Source organism: Pelobates fuscus, chromosome 9 (genome assembly GCF_036172605.1).
Source record: "Pelobates fuscus isolate aPelFus1 chromosome 9, aPelFus1.pri, whole genome shotgun sequence".
NCBI lineage: Eukaryota > Metazoa > Chordata > Amphibia > Anura > Pelobatidae > Pelobates > Pelobates fuscus.
The window spans coordinates 48946176-48963596 of NC_086325.1; the positions used below are offsets into that span (position 1 = coordinate 48946176).

The window sequence follows — 17421 nt, forward strand, 5'->3', positions numbered from 1 at the left end:
TATGATTTATTTACATAAAGCCTAGCAGTGTGAGTACAAAAAGTACAATGCTCTCATTCACTTTGAAATGTGTCATTATCAACACCCTTAATATCTGGTATCTCCACATCTGCCTCTTTGTTCATGTGTTCGTATCGCCCAGTACGATTTTTCGCGAGAGCAGGTCCCCAATTGTCAGCTGGCTTACAGCATTTCACAATGCGCTGAAGATTTAAGATAATAATGATTGCATTTCTTTGTAATTGTATTAATACCTGGCACGTATTTATCATTTGTATGCTACATGTTAGCGATACACAACAATTTACTCTAAAGGTCCGTACTAATTATTGACCCCGTTTTCTAAAGGTACGTTAACTTTTAAAGAGTCAGTAATAATGTCAATTTACATTAAAGAGTTAATCTTGAAAAGTTGAATTTACATCTTTTAAATGCCCCTGAGATGAAATTACCATGCAGCACAAGTGACTGTCGTGTTCTATCATTTGATCATGAATTCATATGTATTAATTTACCTGTAGTGGTTTGAGTTTAATATCAGAAAGACATAGTTACCTGCCAAAGTGTTCCTGGAGTTTTTATGATTTTCCACACAGCAATTAAAGGGATCCATACTAGACAGAAAGCACACATGAGGCTTCCTAGTACTATCCCCCATTTAGGATAAACAGCTTTTCCATATGAAGGAGGTACAAATGTTGCCAAAGACCAAGCTAATATGACCTGCAAATATTCAAAGACAAAATGACAACATTTATTTTGTTGCATGTTTATGTGCATTGATATACATACAATCTCCAGGACCAATGTTCTTATTCTTCTCCTACCTCATTCTTCCCACCACACCCCTCGCTGTACACTTTTAGGCAGGGGAAGGCAAACTTCACACTCCAGTAGTCATGAACTACCTCCTACCTCTTCCCTGATGCTTTGCCAACATTTGGCTGTAAGAGCAATTTGGGAGATGTAGTCCACAAGATCTGGAGTGCCAAAGGTTACCTACACCTGCCTTTAGTCATATAAATTGTAAGACTAAAAACAAAAGAATATATTTAGAGCTTGTCCAGTACTGGTACAGTCGAAGGGCAGTTAGGTCACCAAATCTGGGGCTTTCTTGTCCCATAGAAAAGCAGGTAAAAACAAAGAGGGAGGTGGAATGTCCTTTGAGTATATAAATTGTAAGGAATAGCAAAGAGCTAACTATGCTATCCTTGAGCATGAAAGCTCAGTGATTGGATGGTTTCCTCAATGCACCAATGACTGATGAAGCTGTGATATGATGTCATTACCCATGCCCTCCTACTTTGGCAACGTGGTTAAGCAGTGGTGGCTGGAGACATTTAAAGATGGTCGGTTGCTGCCAACCTGACTTATTTGAGTTTGACCCAACGATATCTTCAAAATCATAAACAACCTATGTGCAGCATCTCCAGCCATCAAAAAAAGGGAGATGAAAACTGCATTTTATTTAACACATACTTGTTATTAATTCTTACAACATCAATAAATTAGATTTTTGGGTTTAAATTAATCTAGGGGGTGCTGTCAGATAACGGACCAAAAGTCCGTTTGGATTCTGGAAGCCCTGTATTGGCTGTCTGTTATACAGCCACAGAGGGCAGACTTAGAGCTGCAATGTAAACAGTTCTCTGGAACTGCAATGTTTTACATTGCAGCACTAAGTGCAAAACGGACACAGTACCCAGACAACTTCAATTAGCTGAAGTTGTCTGGGTGTCTACAGTGTCCCTTTAATCCTCAATGTTGTTACTATGATAAACAGAACTACAACATTGAAGTATAGAGTTACTCAGAACTGCAGTAACAACCATACCAGTGTAATGATGCTACATTGTAATAGGACAGTTATATATATATGAGTATTAATAAGTACTACGCAAGCATATTTTACATTCAAAAAGTTGCAAAGAGATAATATTCACAACAGAAATGATTCATAATATACAGTGCATTTTTTTCGCATTAAAGAAAATTATCGAGAATATGGCAAGAGAAGCTCAATCATTTTTTTTTCTTGGTTATCTTGAGAGTCCCTGCCACAGCACAGCCAAAGCCCTGCAGACAGTAAGGTGTGGGTGCCCCTTTAAGAGACCTGCTGGGTTTGAACTCACAGCTCCAGCATCCCAGCCAGCTTCTCTGCTGTGATATCCACCAGGGGCTTCATTATCTGTCTACGTTATTCTACTTCCTGACCCTCTTGCCTGGATTAAGCAGTCTGATCCACCTGCAGCCCTTTTCCAATTAGGGTCAGCTGCATCTAATTAACAGGCTGTAAAAGCCAGCCCTGCCTGAGACCTAGGATCTGGTCATTTTGCCTGTTTGTTCTTTCCTGCCAGATCTTTGCATCGCTACTGACTGATTTACCAACTTTGTTACTCTACTGCCAGCCCTGACTTCTGCTTCTCGTCTGACCCTGCCTTTGGATTTCCCCTTAATCTGTACTGCGCTTCTGGTTTTTGCCTCCTCCTTGTGCCATCTCCTGCAACTGGGCTCCAACTCCTGTTAAACTGTTACATAAATCCCCAAAACAACTTTAAAAAACTTACCAATATTAGCACGGGTGATACAAAATACCAGCAAGCTCTCCACCAAATCCAGAATATCCAGTGTTTCTTTCCCAACATCATCTCTATATCCTCGATTATCCTGTTGCCACCTGTTTGGACCAAAAATTTTAACAAGGCCACTTAAAATCACCTATCTCCGCAAACAACTATGGGGATCCAGTTCTACCATATGCCCATATCGTGCCAAGCCCATCACTATTTCACAGTACCCCAATATTGGTGGGTACTACAATAATTCCAACGTGGGAGACAAATTAAATAGTGTTAGCACTAAATGAACTTATGTTTATTTAAATAATCTCTTGTAAGAGCATTGTGAACATACATAATGCAAAATAAATGTGATAAAAAGCCCAATTAAAAAAAAAATACAGTATCAAAACAAAACAGTTAAAGTGCTAGAGATTTGATACATATACTCTCAATGCTTATTATATCCCTACTCTGAATCAAATGAAAAAGTGTAATTAAAGTACTATAGCAATGTTATTTTAATTATAATATTAATTTGATAAAGAGCACATATATATATTAATGATGGTGGGTTTATATATTAGGCACATATTGCATGCACAATATTTTTTAATTATTTATTTTTTTCCCCAGTAACTGGTAAAATCTATTGAATTTTGTAAAACTTTATCCCGAGTGACATACACACCATAAATATAGATCATTCCAATGAGCTCTAGCACAGCCACAAACAGAACGGTCCAGCCGCCGCAAAATGTATCAATCAGGACCACCCAGTACATTCCTGACTTTGAACGGAAAAACTGATTATTACATTATATTCGTGCATATGATTATATAATATAATTAGCTTTATACATGTATATATAGATTCAAACTTCCGCTTACCATTTCTATTCCTGACGAAGTTGTTTGTTCTCAGACTCATTGGTTTTTTTTTTGCTTTGTTTTTCTATTTTATGACCGTGATGATAACTACCTACTATTTCTCAACTTTCGAAATTTTATACAAACTGGAATACATTTTCATCTATACTTGAATAAATAAAAAAAATGGATTAAATAGAGCTACAGGAGACTAAATTAATGCAACTCGAACTCCTATAGTTAAAAGTAAAGCCTCAATTTAATAAGCTCTCCAAAAATTTCAAGAATACTTTAGAAAAACGTTTTAAATGATTTATCTATAGAAGTCATCATTAAGGTCTTTGGGAATTTTTTTAGCTAAATAATTTGGAAGTTTTTTCTAACAGTATTGACGTACAGTGGTACTTCGATTTACGGATTTAATGCATTCTCCGGGACGTTTTGTATTGTAAAAATTTGTGAACCGAAATGCGGTTTCCCATAGGAATGTATTGAAAACCAATTAATACGTTCCAGAGGTCAGAAAAAAAGACAAAGTGAGCTGGCATGGAAACCAACCCACAATGCAGAACACACAGTAAAAGGAATGCAAACGACAAAGCTCAGCTCCCTACCTTTCCACTGCTTGAGAAATACACCCAAAAAGTTCCAAAAAGTCCTAAAACCGCTACAAAAAAAATTCCAGAATGGCCCCAAAACCTGATGCAAAAACCGCTCCAACATCTCCACATTCGACGCCACGTGCTACCCACAGACTCCAGCATGCAGGGGGCGGCGCTATAAACCTCCCAGGCACAATGCATCCTAGGGAAACTTGCTTTGTATTGCGAAAATAAAAAATTGTAAACCGAGGCATTATTTTCAATGGATTTTCATTTGTAAACCGAAAATTATGTTAACCGAGGCTTTTGAAAACCGAGGTACCACTGTATTTGGAAAGCTCATTAAATTAAGGCCTTTCTTAGGTAATTTGACTCTTACAATAAACCTGTTCAACTACAGTTCTGAGCCAAGGACCCCAAACCATAACTGCACTTTGATACTATAGTTGAATGTGCATATAAAGTTCCTGCACATTTTATTAAAACTCAATCATATTTGTTTCACTGGTTGATTTTATGCCATTGTAATACTTGTAGTGTGAATGGTAATACATTGGTGTGCGTTTTCAGTTGCTATGAACACAACTCTACTGTCACTGGAAAAAAACACTCTATCTCTGAACACAGACTTGTGATGTTGTAGCAGTGATGTTTCAAGTAGAAATTTTAAGCGTTTTGAGTGAATTTTACCTCTGCCCATTTCATGTCACACTTAAAGGGACTGCCCAAAATAAAATAAATAAATAAATAAATCACTGAATAGTGGATATACCATAATGAAAACATGCATATATTTATGTTTTTTTTCACTAGGTGTTTATCAAAAACAGTTTGGAAAACTGGTAGATATCTCTTCTGCAGTCCTCCCCTATTTCACCATACCAGACTGGATTAGAGAAGCCCTGGACACACTTCGAACCACTCCAGGTGCTTTCTCAAAGCATCCAGAGTGGTGCGAAAAGTGCCCAAAGCTTCTCTTATCCTTTTTTAGGGTTAGCTTCTTTGGTGGTCCTATGCTCTGGTTTTGGACCCTTTACACTTAAAGGGACTGCCCAAAATAAAAAAATAAAAAAATAAATCACTGAATAGTGGATATACCATAATGAAAACATGCATATATTTATGTTTTTTTCACTAGGTGTTTATCAAAAACAGCTTGGAAAACTGGTAGATATCTCTTCTGCAGTCCTCCCCTTTTTCACCATACCAGACTGGATTAGAGAAGCCCTGGACACGCTTCGAACCACTCCAGGTGCTTTCTCAAAGCATCCAGAGTGGTGCGAAAAGTGCCCAAAGCTTCTCTTATCCTTTTTTAGGGTTAGCTTCTTTGGTGGTCCTATGCTCTGGTTTTGGACCCTTTATACTTGTTTCATTCATAACCTTTTATTTTTTTTCCATTTTTCACCAGCTTGGACCAATACAGCATACATGAGGACTGCTGTTCTAGTATCTTGTCTTACCATAGGTATTTTTTTTTTTACTTCAATAAATGTGCATTTTTCTATGATTTCTTCCTAATGTATTTTTGGGGATTCCCTATGAGTGCGGATCAACAAACTTGTCCCGTGTGAAATAATTTGATTACGGGGAGGATTCCAGCACCGAGCAGGTAACCCTGTTATTGCACCTATTGAACTGCTATAAGTTTGATGAAAAACAGTATATCCCAGCTTATTTCATTTTGGAGTTGTGGCTACATGTTTTTTTTGTGAGTGAGGGATTTTCTTCACTTACTTTTCTGCTTTTTTACTATTAGGTTGTGTTTCTGCCTGCCTCACTCTAACAGTGTGCTTTTCAGTGCTTGGCCATTTGTATTGCATATTTTTACTAATCTAGCAAGATAATACCTGAGTCACACATGGCAGCCCAAGGAGAAATAACACAGCACACACTGCTATGGTGATAGGAATCCTCATTTTTCGCATTGCTTTTGGGAAAGCGTCTTGTATTGCCGTTGTGACTGTTTCTGTAAGCATTGCAAAAATGAAATAAATATTACTGATCAGAAAAGCAAATATATAGCCAATAGCACCATAACTACTGAACAAGAAATAGAAGATGCTGTTACATGGATATTAAGTAATAACAATTATAATGAACTTTTATCCAAGGTGGGTACATTTTCATTTTTGTTTGTTTCCAACTATGTTTTGGGATCTGGAAATTGCAGCATTAGTCTTGATGTTGCTTTATGGTCTGTTTGTATCACTCATCAGATCATTTGCTCTATGTAGTTTCACCCCTTAAGGACTGAGCCAAATGTACACGTTGTGATTAAAACAAAACGTAAACCAAAAACTTGAATTTGCGCTATATGTCTGTTCAGGTGAAATTCACCTCTTTCATGTGCACCCACAATATTATATATCATTTTATTCAGGGGAAACAGGGCTTTCATTTAACATCAAATATTTAGGTATGAAACATAATTTAATATGAATAAAATATAAAAAAATGGGAAAAAATAAGAATGTAATTTTTTTTTTAGTTCTACATGACATTTTAACTGTGAGTCTCATAATACTGTTTGCTTTTACTGCAATAAAATACACAAATTTGTATTCAGCAATGTCTCATGTGTAAAACAGTACCCCCTATGTACAGGTTTTATGGTGTTTTGAAAAGTTACAGGGTCACATATAGCATGTTACATTTTTCAGTTTTTTCACATTGAAATTCGCCAGATTGGTTATGTTGCCTTTGAGACTGTATGGTAGCCCAGGAATAAGAATTATCCCCATGCTGGCATACCATTTGCAAAAGTAGACAATCCAAGGTATTGCAAATGGGGTATGTCCAGTCTTTTTTAGTAGCCACTTAATCACAAACACTGGCCAAAGTTAGTGTTAATATTTGTTTGTGTGTGAAAAATGCAAAAAAAACAAATTTGAATGCCAATTTTGGCCAGTGTTTGTGACTAAGTGGCTACTTATGTAAAATGTTTACACGTGACAGTGTGGCTTTAGATATATCAAATTGCCTGCTAGATTAACCAAAATCAAGGTTCAGAAACAAATATATTTTTTCAGCATACCTATGGTAGCAAACTGAGAGTCTAATCCCAAAGTAAACAGCATAAAGAAGAATAGAATAGACCACAGGGGAGCTACTGGTAGCTTTGACAATGCTTCAGGATATGCAATAAATGCCAGAGCAAAACCTAAAAGACACAATTCAGGTGAGATTTTATTTAAGTTTGCACGTCATGTTCTGTGCTGCACGTGCCTACAATAATTCAACACAATCACACAATAGCATCCATTGCTTTCACACAAAAAAAATACATTTTAATAAACATGTTTACTGATTAACATTCTACATTAGGGCCGGGCAAACTGTAGCTCCCCAGATATTGTAGAACTGCAACTTCCAAGATGCTTTGCAATTCTAATGTCTGGCAAAGCATCATGGCAGTTGATGATCTAGAACTTCTGGGGATCTACGGTTTGCCAAGTCCCGGTCTACATTTTGTAACAAGATATGTAACACAGACTGTATTATTTACACCAAGCAGACCTAGTCATACATAATGTATGCAGTATATATGTAGTGTATAGAGTGTATATAACATATCTGTTAAGTTTGTAGTGTGTAAAGTAGGAGGTACAAGTAGTACATCTATAAGGGTCCTGGGCCAACTGTGGGGCCTGGACTTCATATGGCTAAAAAATAATATATATAGTGAATAGCTTGATAAGGATCTTAGTATGGTCTAAACATTGCTGCTTGTTCATTACTTGAAGTTCCATTAAAACTGCCTGACACTGAACCCCTGTGTGCCCGCCCGGACCTGCCTTGGTATATCTAATGAATATGGAGGTAGTGCCAACTTCGATACTGTTTGCAACTTATGTGGTTTGACTGGAGGAGTGAGATTCCTACGTTTTGTGGAAATTATTGGTCTGACTGCTACACTAACAAAATTACCTTCATCTATTACATTTGCAACAGGTTTTCCCGAGATAAAGGCCATGTGTCCAATGATCGAAAAGATGGCAAACCCTGCAATTATACTGGTTATACAGTTTATAACGCAGACCACAATGGAATCCATGTAGGTGTTATTATTGAACTTGTTGTAAGAAGACAGTGCAATCAGCCCTCCCCAAGCCGTGGATAGAGAATAGAATATCTGGGTGGCCGCATCTCTCCAGACCTAAGAAAACATTTATTAGGTTAAAATACAGAGACAAAATTATTGGGTTTGAATATCAAGATACTTTGAGGTTAAACATGATGTAGATGTATAACTAATTTCTCATTGTTTATCAGTTTTCACTAAGATCAAGGTGTAATGCTTCTTTTTGATGTACACTGATTCTCTTATGTATTGTTCATCATTTTGTCCATAGAAACATCACCCATTGAATAAATATAAATATATAAAAATGTGGGCTTTTATCTTCTCATTATGAGATAAATGTACCAAATGTAATCAATGTAACAGAAACTTATTATGCATGGAATAAACATATAAACTTACACTACGGGTTGGGCAAATTTTAGACCATTTGGGCCCAGTGGCGTACACACGATCCATGGGGCCCCGGTGCGAATATTGATCCGTGGGCCCCCTCTCCTCGGCGCTTACTCTGCGCGGGCCAAGGCTGCTACACATGGCGACAGGCACCTGGTCGCAGGGCTGCGACCCCTGCGACCGCTGTGTGCACGCTAGTGCATGTAGATACACATACACTTAAAGGACCACTATAGGCACTCAGATCACTTCAGCTCAATGAAGTGGTTTGGGTGCCATGTCCCTCTAGTTTTAACCCTGCAGCTGAAAACATAGCAGTTTCAGAGAAACTGCTATGTTTCACTGAGGGTTAATCCAGCCTCAAGTAGCTGTCTCACTGACAGCCGCTAGAGGTGCTTCCCCGATTCCACTGGACGTCAATAGGAAAGCATTTCCAATGGGCGGTTCTTGCCGGGCATGTGCATTCGGAGCTGAGAGGAGGATCGGGGCGGAGAGATTCCCAGCGCCAAGGGAGCCCGGCGCTGGAGAAAGGTAAGTGCTGAAGGGGTTTTAACTACACACACACACACTCTCACGAACATACGCATACACACTATCTAACAGACACACACATTTACTGACAGACAAACACTCAGTGACAGACACACATACACACTCTCTTACAAAACATACACTCTCACTAACAAACACACACTCACTAATAGACACACACTAACAGACACACACAGACTAACACACTCAGTAACAGACACACACAGTAACACACACACTCACTGACACACAAACTAACACACACACACTGACACTTACTAGCAGACACGCACTCAATAACAGGCACAACTAACACACTCAGTGAAACACACACACTCTCACGAACAGATGCATACACACTATCTAACAAACACATACATTTACTGACAGACAAACACTCAGTGACAGACACACAAACACACTCACTTACAAAACATACACTCTCACTAACACACTACTGATACTCACTAGCAGACACTCACACTAACAGACACACACAAACTAACATACACACAGTAATACACTCACTGACACACACAAACTAACACAATAATTAACAGACACACACACAGTAACACACTCACTGACACACACACACACACACACACACTAACACACATACACACTCACATTTTTTTAAATTTATTTAATCCCCAAGCCTCCCTACCTTTGAGAGTGCTGTGGGGATTCCTGCTTTCCCTGGGATCCAGTGGGGATGCTGGGCGGCCAGTCCTATAGTATAAATATCCTATATTCCGGCTCCGGCATCAGTGTGGTGCGCGCAAGGGAGCTGGACAGAGAGCGCTCAGGGGAGAATGCTCCCTCGTGCGCCATCCCGAAAAGTGACATCACTGCCAGCCTTGAGGGGCCCTGAGGTGGCCAGTTCCTGGGCCGCCCAGGAGAAGAGGCTGGCAAAATGTGGCCACACTGGTGTACATACTGGTTCACAGGGCAGCCGGGACCCCTGGAGGCCTGGGCCCGGTTGCAGCCGCAACCCCTGCGACCGTGGTATGTATGCCAGTGCTTGGGCCTGTAACCCCTTAAGGACCAAACTTCTGGAATAAAAGGGAATCATGACATGTCACTAGTGATGTCCCGAACTATTCGCTGGCGAATAGTTCCTGGCGAACATAGCATGTTCGCGTTCGCCACCATGGGCGAACACATGCGATGTTCGGCCCGCCCCCTATTCGTCATCATTGAGTAAACTTTGACCCTGTACCTTACAGTCAGCAGACACATTACAGCCAATCAGCAGCAGACCCTCCCTAGCAGACCATCCCACCTACTGGACAGCATACAATTTAGATTCATTCGGAAGCTGCAATCATTTTTTTTTATTTTTTTTATTATTATTATTTTTTTAATTTTATTTTTTATTCTAAATGCAAAACATTGGTATATAGGGGAATATTCACTAAATGCCAAACATTGGTATATAGGGGAATATTCACTAAATGCCAAACATTGTTATATAGGGGAATATTCACTAAATGCCAAACATTGTTATATTGGGGAATATTCACTAAATGGAAAACATTGTAATATAGGGGAATATTCACTAAATGCAAAACATTGCTATATAGGGGAATATTCACTAAATGCAAAACATTGTTATATAGGGGAATATTCACTAAATGCAAAACATTGTTATATAGGGGAATATAACAATGTTTGGCATTTAGTAAGCGGTGGGTGGGGGCCCTAAAAAAAACAATGAGGGGGGGACCTACTGTCCCCCCCTGGCCCCCACCCCTGAGCGGTGGGTGGGGGCCCTAAAAAAACCAATAAGGGGGGACCTACTGCCCCCCCAGCCCCCACCCCTGAGCGGTGGGTAGGAGCCCTAAAAAAACAATAAAGGGGGACCTACTGTCCTCCCCCCTGGCCCCCACCCCTGCGCGGTGGGTGGGGACCATAAATCACAATGGGGAGGACCTACTGTCCTCCCCCCGCCTCCACCCATGAGCGTTGGGTGAGGGCCATAAAAAAATAATGAGGGGGGGGACCAACTGTCCTCCCCCCCGCCCTCACCCCTGCGTGGTGGGTGGGGGCCATAAAAATAATAAGGGGGGGACCTACTGTCCTCCCCCCGGCCCCCACCCCTGCACGGTGGGTGGGGACCATAAATCACAATGGGGGGGACCTACTGTCCTCCCCCCCGCCTCCACCCATGAGCGTTGGGTGGGGGCCATAAAAAAATAATGAGGGGGGGACCAACTGTCCTCCCCCCCGCCCTCACCCCTACGTGGTGGGTGGGGGCCATAAAAATAATAAGGGGGGGACCTACTGTCCTCCCCCCGGCCCCCACCCCTGCGCGGTGGGTGGGGGCGATAAATCACAATGGTGGGACCTACTGTCATCCTCCGGCCCCCAGCCCTGAGCGGTGGGTGGGGGCCATAAAAATAATGAGGTGGGGGGACCTACTGTCCCCCCCAGGCCCCCACCCCTGAGCGGTGGGTGGGGGGCCTTAAAAAAAAATAAGGGGGGGAACCTACTGTCCGCCTCCCCCGGCCCCCACCCCTGAGCGGTGGGTGGGGGCCATAAATCACAATGGGGGAACCTACTGTTCCCCCGGCCCCCACCCCTTAGCGGTGGGTGGGGGCCCTAAAATAAACAATAAGGGGGGACCTACTGTCCCCCCCAGCCCCCACCCCTGAGCGGTGGGTGGTGGCCATAAATCACAATGGGGGGACCTTTTGTCCCCCCCCAGCCCCCACCCCTGAGCGGTGGGTGGGGGCCATGAAAATAATGAGGGGGGTCCTACTGTCCTCCCCCCGGCCCCCACCCCTGCACGGTGGGTGGGGGCCATAAATCACAATGGGGGACCTACTGTCCTCCCCCCCGCCTCCACCCATGAGCGTTGGGTGAGGGCTATAAAAAAATAATGAGGGGGGGGGACCAACTGTCCTCCCCCCCGCCCTCACCCCTGCGTGGTGGGTGGGGGCCATAAAAATAATAGGGGGGGGGACCTACTGTCCTCCCCCCGGCCCCCACCCCTGCGCGGTGGGTGGGGACCATAAATCACAATGGGGGGGACCTACTGTCCTCCCCCCGCCTCCACCCATGAGCGTTGGGTGGGGGCCATAAAAAATAATGAGGGGGGGACCAACTGTCCTGCCCCCCGCCCTCACCCCTGCGTGGTGGGTGGGGGCCATAAAAATAATAAGGGGGGGACCTACTGTCCTCCCCCCGGCCCCCACCCCTGCGCGGTGGGTGGGGGCGATAAATCACAATGGTGGGACCTACTGTCATCCTCCGGCCCCCAGCCCTGAGCGGTGGGTGGGGGCCATAAAAATAATGAGGTGGGGGGACCTACTGTCCTCTCACCCAGCCCACACCCCTGCGCGGTGGGTGCGGGCCATAAATCACAATGGGGGGACCTACTGTCCCCCCCCAGGCCCCCACCCCTGAGCGGTGGGTGGGGGGCCTTAAAAAAAAAATAAGGGGGGGAACCTACTGTCCGCCTCCCCCGGCCCTCCACCCCTGAGTGGTGGGTGGGGGCCATAAATCACAATGGGGGAACCTACTGTCCCCCCCGGCCCCACCCCTGAGCGGTGGGTGGGGGCCATGAAACAAATGAGGGGGGTCCTACTGTCCTCCCCCCGGCCCCCACCCCTGCACGGTGGGTGGGGGCCATAAATCACAATGGGGGACCTACTGTCCCCCACCGGCCCGCACCCCTGAGCGGTGGGTGGGGGCCCTAAAAAAAAAATTAGGGGGGGAATTACTGTCCCCCCAGCCCCCACCCCTGAGTGGTGGGTGGGGGCCCTAAATACTAATAAGGGGGGACCCTAGTCACCCCCCCCAAAAAAAATTATCCCCCTACCTACCCCCCTCATCCTAAAAATAACCGACGCAATAAAAAAAAAAAAAAAAACGATTGCAAAAAAAAAAAATCCATCTTCACCCATGGAGGGCTCCGCGCAGACTGAGCTCTGCAGGGCGGGGGAAGGCTTATAAAGCCTTGCCACGCCCTGCAATTAGGCTAAGAACACTCTGATTGGCTGGTTTAAGCCAATCAGAGTGCTCTTTGTAATTTTACACAGCGTGGGAAAGTTCTTTGGAATTTTCCCTCGCTGTGTAAAATGACAAAGAGCACTCTGATTGGTGGGCTTGAAATCCATCCAATCACAGTGCTCTGTGTCATTTTACACAGCGTGGGAAAGTTCTTTGGAATTTTCCCACGCTGTGTAAAATGACAAAGAGCACTCTGATTGGTGGGCTTGAAATCCATCCAATCAGAGTGCTCTTTGTAATTTTACACAGCGTGGGAAAGTTCTTTGGAATTTTCCCTTGCTGTGTAAAATGACACAGAGCACTGTGATTGGATGGATTTCAAGCCATCCAATCACAGTGCTCTGTGTCATTTTACACAGCGTGGGAAAGTTATTTGGAAATTTCCCACGCTGTGTAAAATGACAAAGAGCACTCTGATTGGCTTAAACCAGCCAATCAGAGTGTTCTTAGCCTAATTGCTGGGCGTTGCAAGGCTTTATAAGCCTTCCCCCGCCCTGCAGATCTCAGTCTGCGCGGAGCCCTCCATGGGTAAAGATGGATTATTTTTTTTTGCGCTCGTTTTTGAATTTTTTTGAATTTTTTTTCATTGCGGCGGTTATTATGTTTTTTTATTTTTTACAGGTTCTTAGTTAAAAGTCCCCCCCTCATTATTTTTTGTTTGAGGGGGGTAGGTAGGGGATAATTTTTTTTTTGGGGGGGAGGGGGTGACTAGGTTCCCCCCCTTTGTATTTAGGGCCCCCACCCGCCGCTCAGGGGTGGGTGCCAGGGGGGAGGACATTAGGTCCCCCCTTATTAGTATTTAGGGCCCCCACCCACCGCTCAGGGGTGGGGGCCGGGGAGGACAATAGGTCCCCCCTATTGTTTTTTTTAGGGCCCCCACCCGCCGCACAGGGTTGGGGGCCGGAGAGGGGGAGGACAGTAGGTCCCCCCTCATCCTCTTTATGGCCCCTACCCGCCGCCCAGGGGTGGGGGCTGGGGGGGGAGGACAGTAGGTCCGCCCCCCTCATTATCATTATGGCCCCCACCCGCCGCCCAGGGGGGCCGGAGAGGGGGAGGACAGTAGTTCCCCCCCTCATTATCTTTATGGCCTCCACCCACCACCCAGGGGTGGGGGCCGGAGAGGGGGAGGACAGTAGGTCCCCCCTCATTATTTTTATGGCCCCCACCCGCCGCCCAGGTGTGGGTGCCGGGGGGGAGGACAGTAGGTACTCCCCTCATTATCATTATGACCCCCACCCGCCGCACAGGGGTGGGCGCTTGGGGGGAGGACAGTAGTTTCCCTCCCTCATTATCTTTATAACCCCCACCCGCCACACAGGGGTGGGGGCTTGGGGGGAGGACAGTAGGTCCCCCCCTCATTATCTTTATGGCCCCCACCCGCCGCCCAGGAGAGTAGGTCCCCCACCCCCTTCAATCACTATTGTGGCCAGAAAGAGTCCCTGTGGGTTTTAAAATTCGCCTGCCTATTGAAGTCTATGGCGGTTCGCCCGGTTCGCGAACATTTGTGGAAATTCGCGTTTGCGGTTCGCAAACCGAAAATTTTATGTTCGCGACATCACTACATGTCACACATGTCATGTGTCCTTAACGGGTTAAAGATGAACCCTTTACCTTTGCAGCCACAATATTTATCTATACCCAATTTCTTTGCAAGCTTCCTAAGAATGAGAGATTAGCAGAGCTGTTCACTAAAGTGAGAATTGCTGGGAATTTATAGTGAACTTAAATTTTGATGGTCAAAATATCCAAACTAGAAAATTTCTTAAAGTCAATTCTGTTTTAAGCAATTTTATCCCTAAAATTTGAAATTCATTTTAAATTCACTGTGAATTCCTGGCAATTCTCATTTTATTCAATAACCTTGTAAGCAACCATTTTTTACATGCCATTTTGGGTAGGTAAGTCTGATATCCCTCTATGCACCCAGCAAAATAAGTCTATGCTTCGTTTATGTTACAGTTTAGAATTAGGAAAACCAAGGGCAGTAGTCTAAAAATACATATTACAATTTAGGGCAATTCATCTCTTCATTCTTAGCTGAATATGTCTTACTCTGTAGAGATTTGGGCAAATGATCACTGGGCTAATCACTGGGCTAATACCTTGACATTATAGTGAAAAAAAACATATAGCTTTCATTAACATTCACTAGACACATTTTTTAACTTCATAGTTCAAGTAAATATGTGTTCCTTGTTCAGGAGATATCTGGCACCCTGATGAAGATTTTCTAAAACTCCTCCTTTATTGAATTATTCAGTAAGTTAAAACGGTCAAATAATCGTCTATACCTTATTTACCACTTTTTCACATGAAGCTATACTATGTGTAGAATTCCAACATTCTTTATACAGTCCCACCTCTTATTGAAATTCTTCCTCCATTAGAAAATTTAACAATATCATAATATGTTTAGCAATAAGTGGAGCTTTTCTTATTTTATGAATCTAGCCATTACATCATGAATTTGGGCATAGTTCAGATTCATAGAAACAATGACTTGATATTTGTTATGTTTAATTTTAATTTTTTTAATATTAAATATAATTAATGGCTAATGGTGCGAAATAAGTCAAGAGTAAAGTTGAACATAATGAAACTTAGCAAACTGAAACTTACATCTCCAGAAGCAAGTTTATTGATATCAGATTTTTGTCCAATGTAGTATTCAATTCCCTCTCTAGCTCCCTCTAGAGTTGCTCCTCTGATAAGAAGGATGAACAAGACAACGTATGGGAATAGTGCTGTGAAATATACCACCTAATGAGAGGAATAAAAATACTGATTAGGTCCAGACTACAGAAGGTGCCCTAGTATTCAGTGAGCTATACATCATTTCAAGAAAGATTAAAGTCAAATAGATCATGTAATCTTCGTGTAATGAAATGCCATATTTAAAAGCATTTTTACATTATATTACTGTATGTGATTATTAGATTTGTGAATGGCAGAAATATTTTGGTTTGGCCTAATCAGTTTGTACAAAAAAAATCTTCACATAACTGCACATATAAAAGATATTACAATAAAAAAGTTGGCAGCCCTTGACAACCGGACAGATCACTGGAAAATTGCCACCATACATTATGCCAGCAGTGATTAATGAGATACTATCTATAATCCCAATTAACACCATCAGAGAGACCAACAAGCTCATGTATGCTACAATAGCTGTAGACCTCCAAAGGCTTAACTATAAGTTCAAGCTCCAAAAGAAAAAAACAATGCCTGCCATGGAGACTAAGAATGGTAGCCAAGATAACTTCAACATGTAAGGAAGTTAGCAAGCTGAATCAACTTCACAAAGTTGAATGAACATCTGGGAGAAAGAAACATCACATAGCGCAAAGTCCCAGTGACTACTCCTGAAAACGGTCCACTGCATGGTCCCAGAACAGGAACCAGTCACCTTCACAGTAGGAGATATTCAACAATGAGTAGCCCACATGAAGAGTTGGTCAGCACTAAGATTTTACATGATCCACATCTGCTGGGTAAAGAAACTAACAATGCTGTATGAATGTCTAGCAGCACAAATGAAACAGCTACTAGTAACACGTTCCTGCCCTGACTGGCTAACAAGAAGCAGGACAATACTGGTCATGAAACAACACCATCTAACTACCAACCAATCATCTGCCTCCCCATAACATGTAAGGTCTTGATGGGCATCATAGCCTACGGGATCGATGGGCATATGAGTACATGAATACATTAACAATTCTCAGAAGGGGATTGGAAACAAAACCAGGGACTCAAAACGCCAGCAGCTGGTAAACCAAACAATCACACATGATTCCAAGACCAGACAATAACATAAGTGAGCATCAAATAGCCAAATTATTCACTTTCCTTGATGCTGTTCTGCTGCATTGGCATCAACCTAGAGTTAATATATGGATACAGGTGCATGACTGACTCTATTGTCACCCACCTTCTCTATATGGGTGATTAAGCTGCATGCCAATAATGAGCAGGACATTGACTCACTGATCCACCTAGCTTTGGATATACAATAGGAATTCAGAACTTCCTTCTGACTAGATAAGTGTGTGAGTGAGGATGATAGCAAAAAGAGGGAATATGATAGGGACTGAAAAAGTTGAAGTGCCAGAAGGTCAAAAAAGAGACATGGAGAACAGTTACAAGTACCTGGGGATACTACAAACACATGGCAACCATGAGAAAACAAGCAAGGAGAACAGCAACTGCAAAGTACCTCCAGAGAGTCAGACAGTCCTGAAGTCCCGGATGAATGTCAAGAACAAGATTCACACCATCAACACTTATACTCTACTAGTTATCAGCTACCCATAACTTGGCTAAGAAAAAAAGCTGCTCACCATGGATATCAATAGTGGAAAAT

General features: G+C 42.8%; 1 protein-coding gene across 1 annotated transcript in view; it reads right to left on the bottom strand.

Moving 5' to 3' along the window:
* LOC134573644 (sodium- and chloride-dependent neutral and basic amino acid transporter B(0+)-like) overlaps positions 1-17421 on the bottom strand; it is a 48976-nt gene continuing 31555 nt past the window's right edge. The window contains exons 7-14 of the mRNA XM_063433430.1: positions 15675-15815; positions 7958-8186; positions 7065-7190; positions 5878-5996; positions 3250-3349; positions 2568-2677; positions 556-723; positions 1-203 (exon numbers count right to left, since the gene is read on the bottom strand). Of these exons, the coding sequence (XP_063289500.1) occupies positions 54-203; positions 556-723; positions 2568-2677; positions 3250-3349; positions 5878-5996; positions 7065-7190; positions 7958-8186; positions 15675-15815 (1143 nt within the window). The 3' untranslated portion in view covers positions 1-53. The remainder of the gene's footprint in view (positions 204-555; positions 724-2567; positions 2678-3249; positions 3350-5877; positions 5997-7064; positions 7191-7957; positions 8187-15674; positions 15816-17421) is intronic.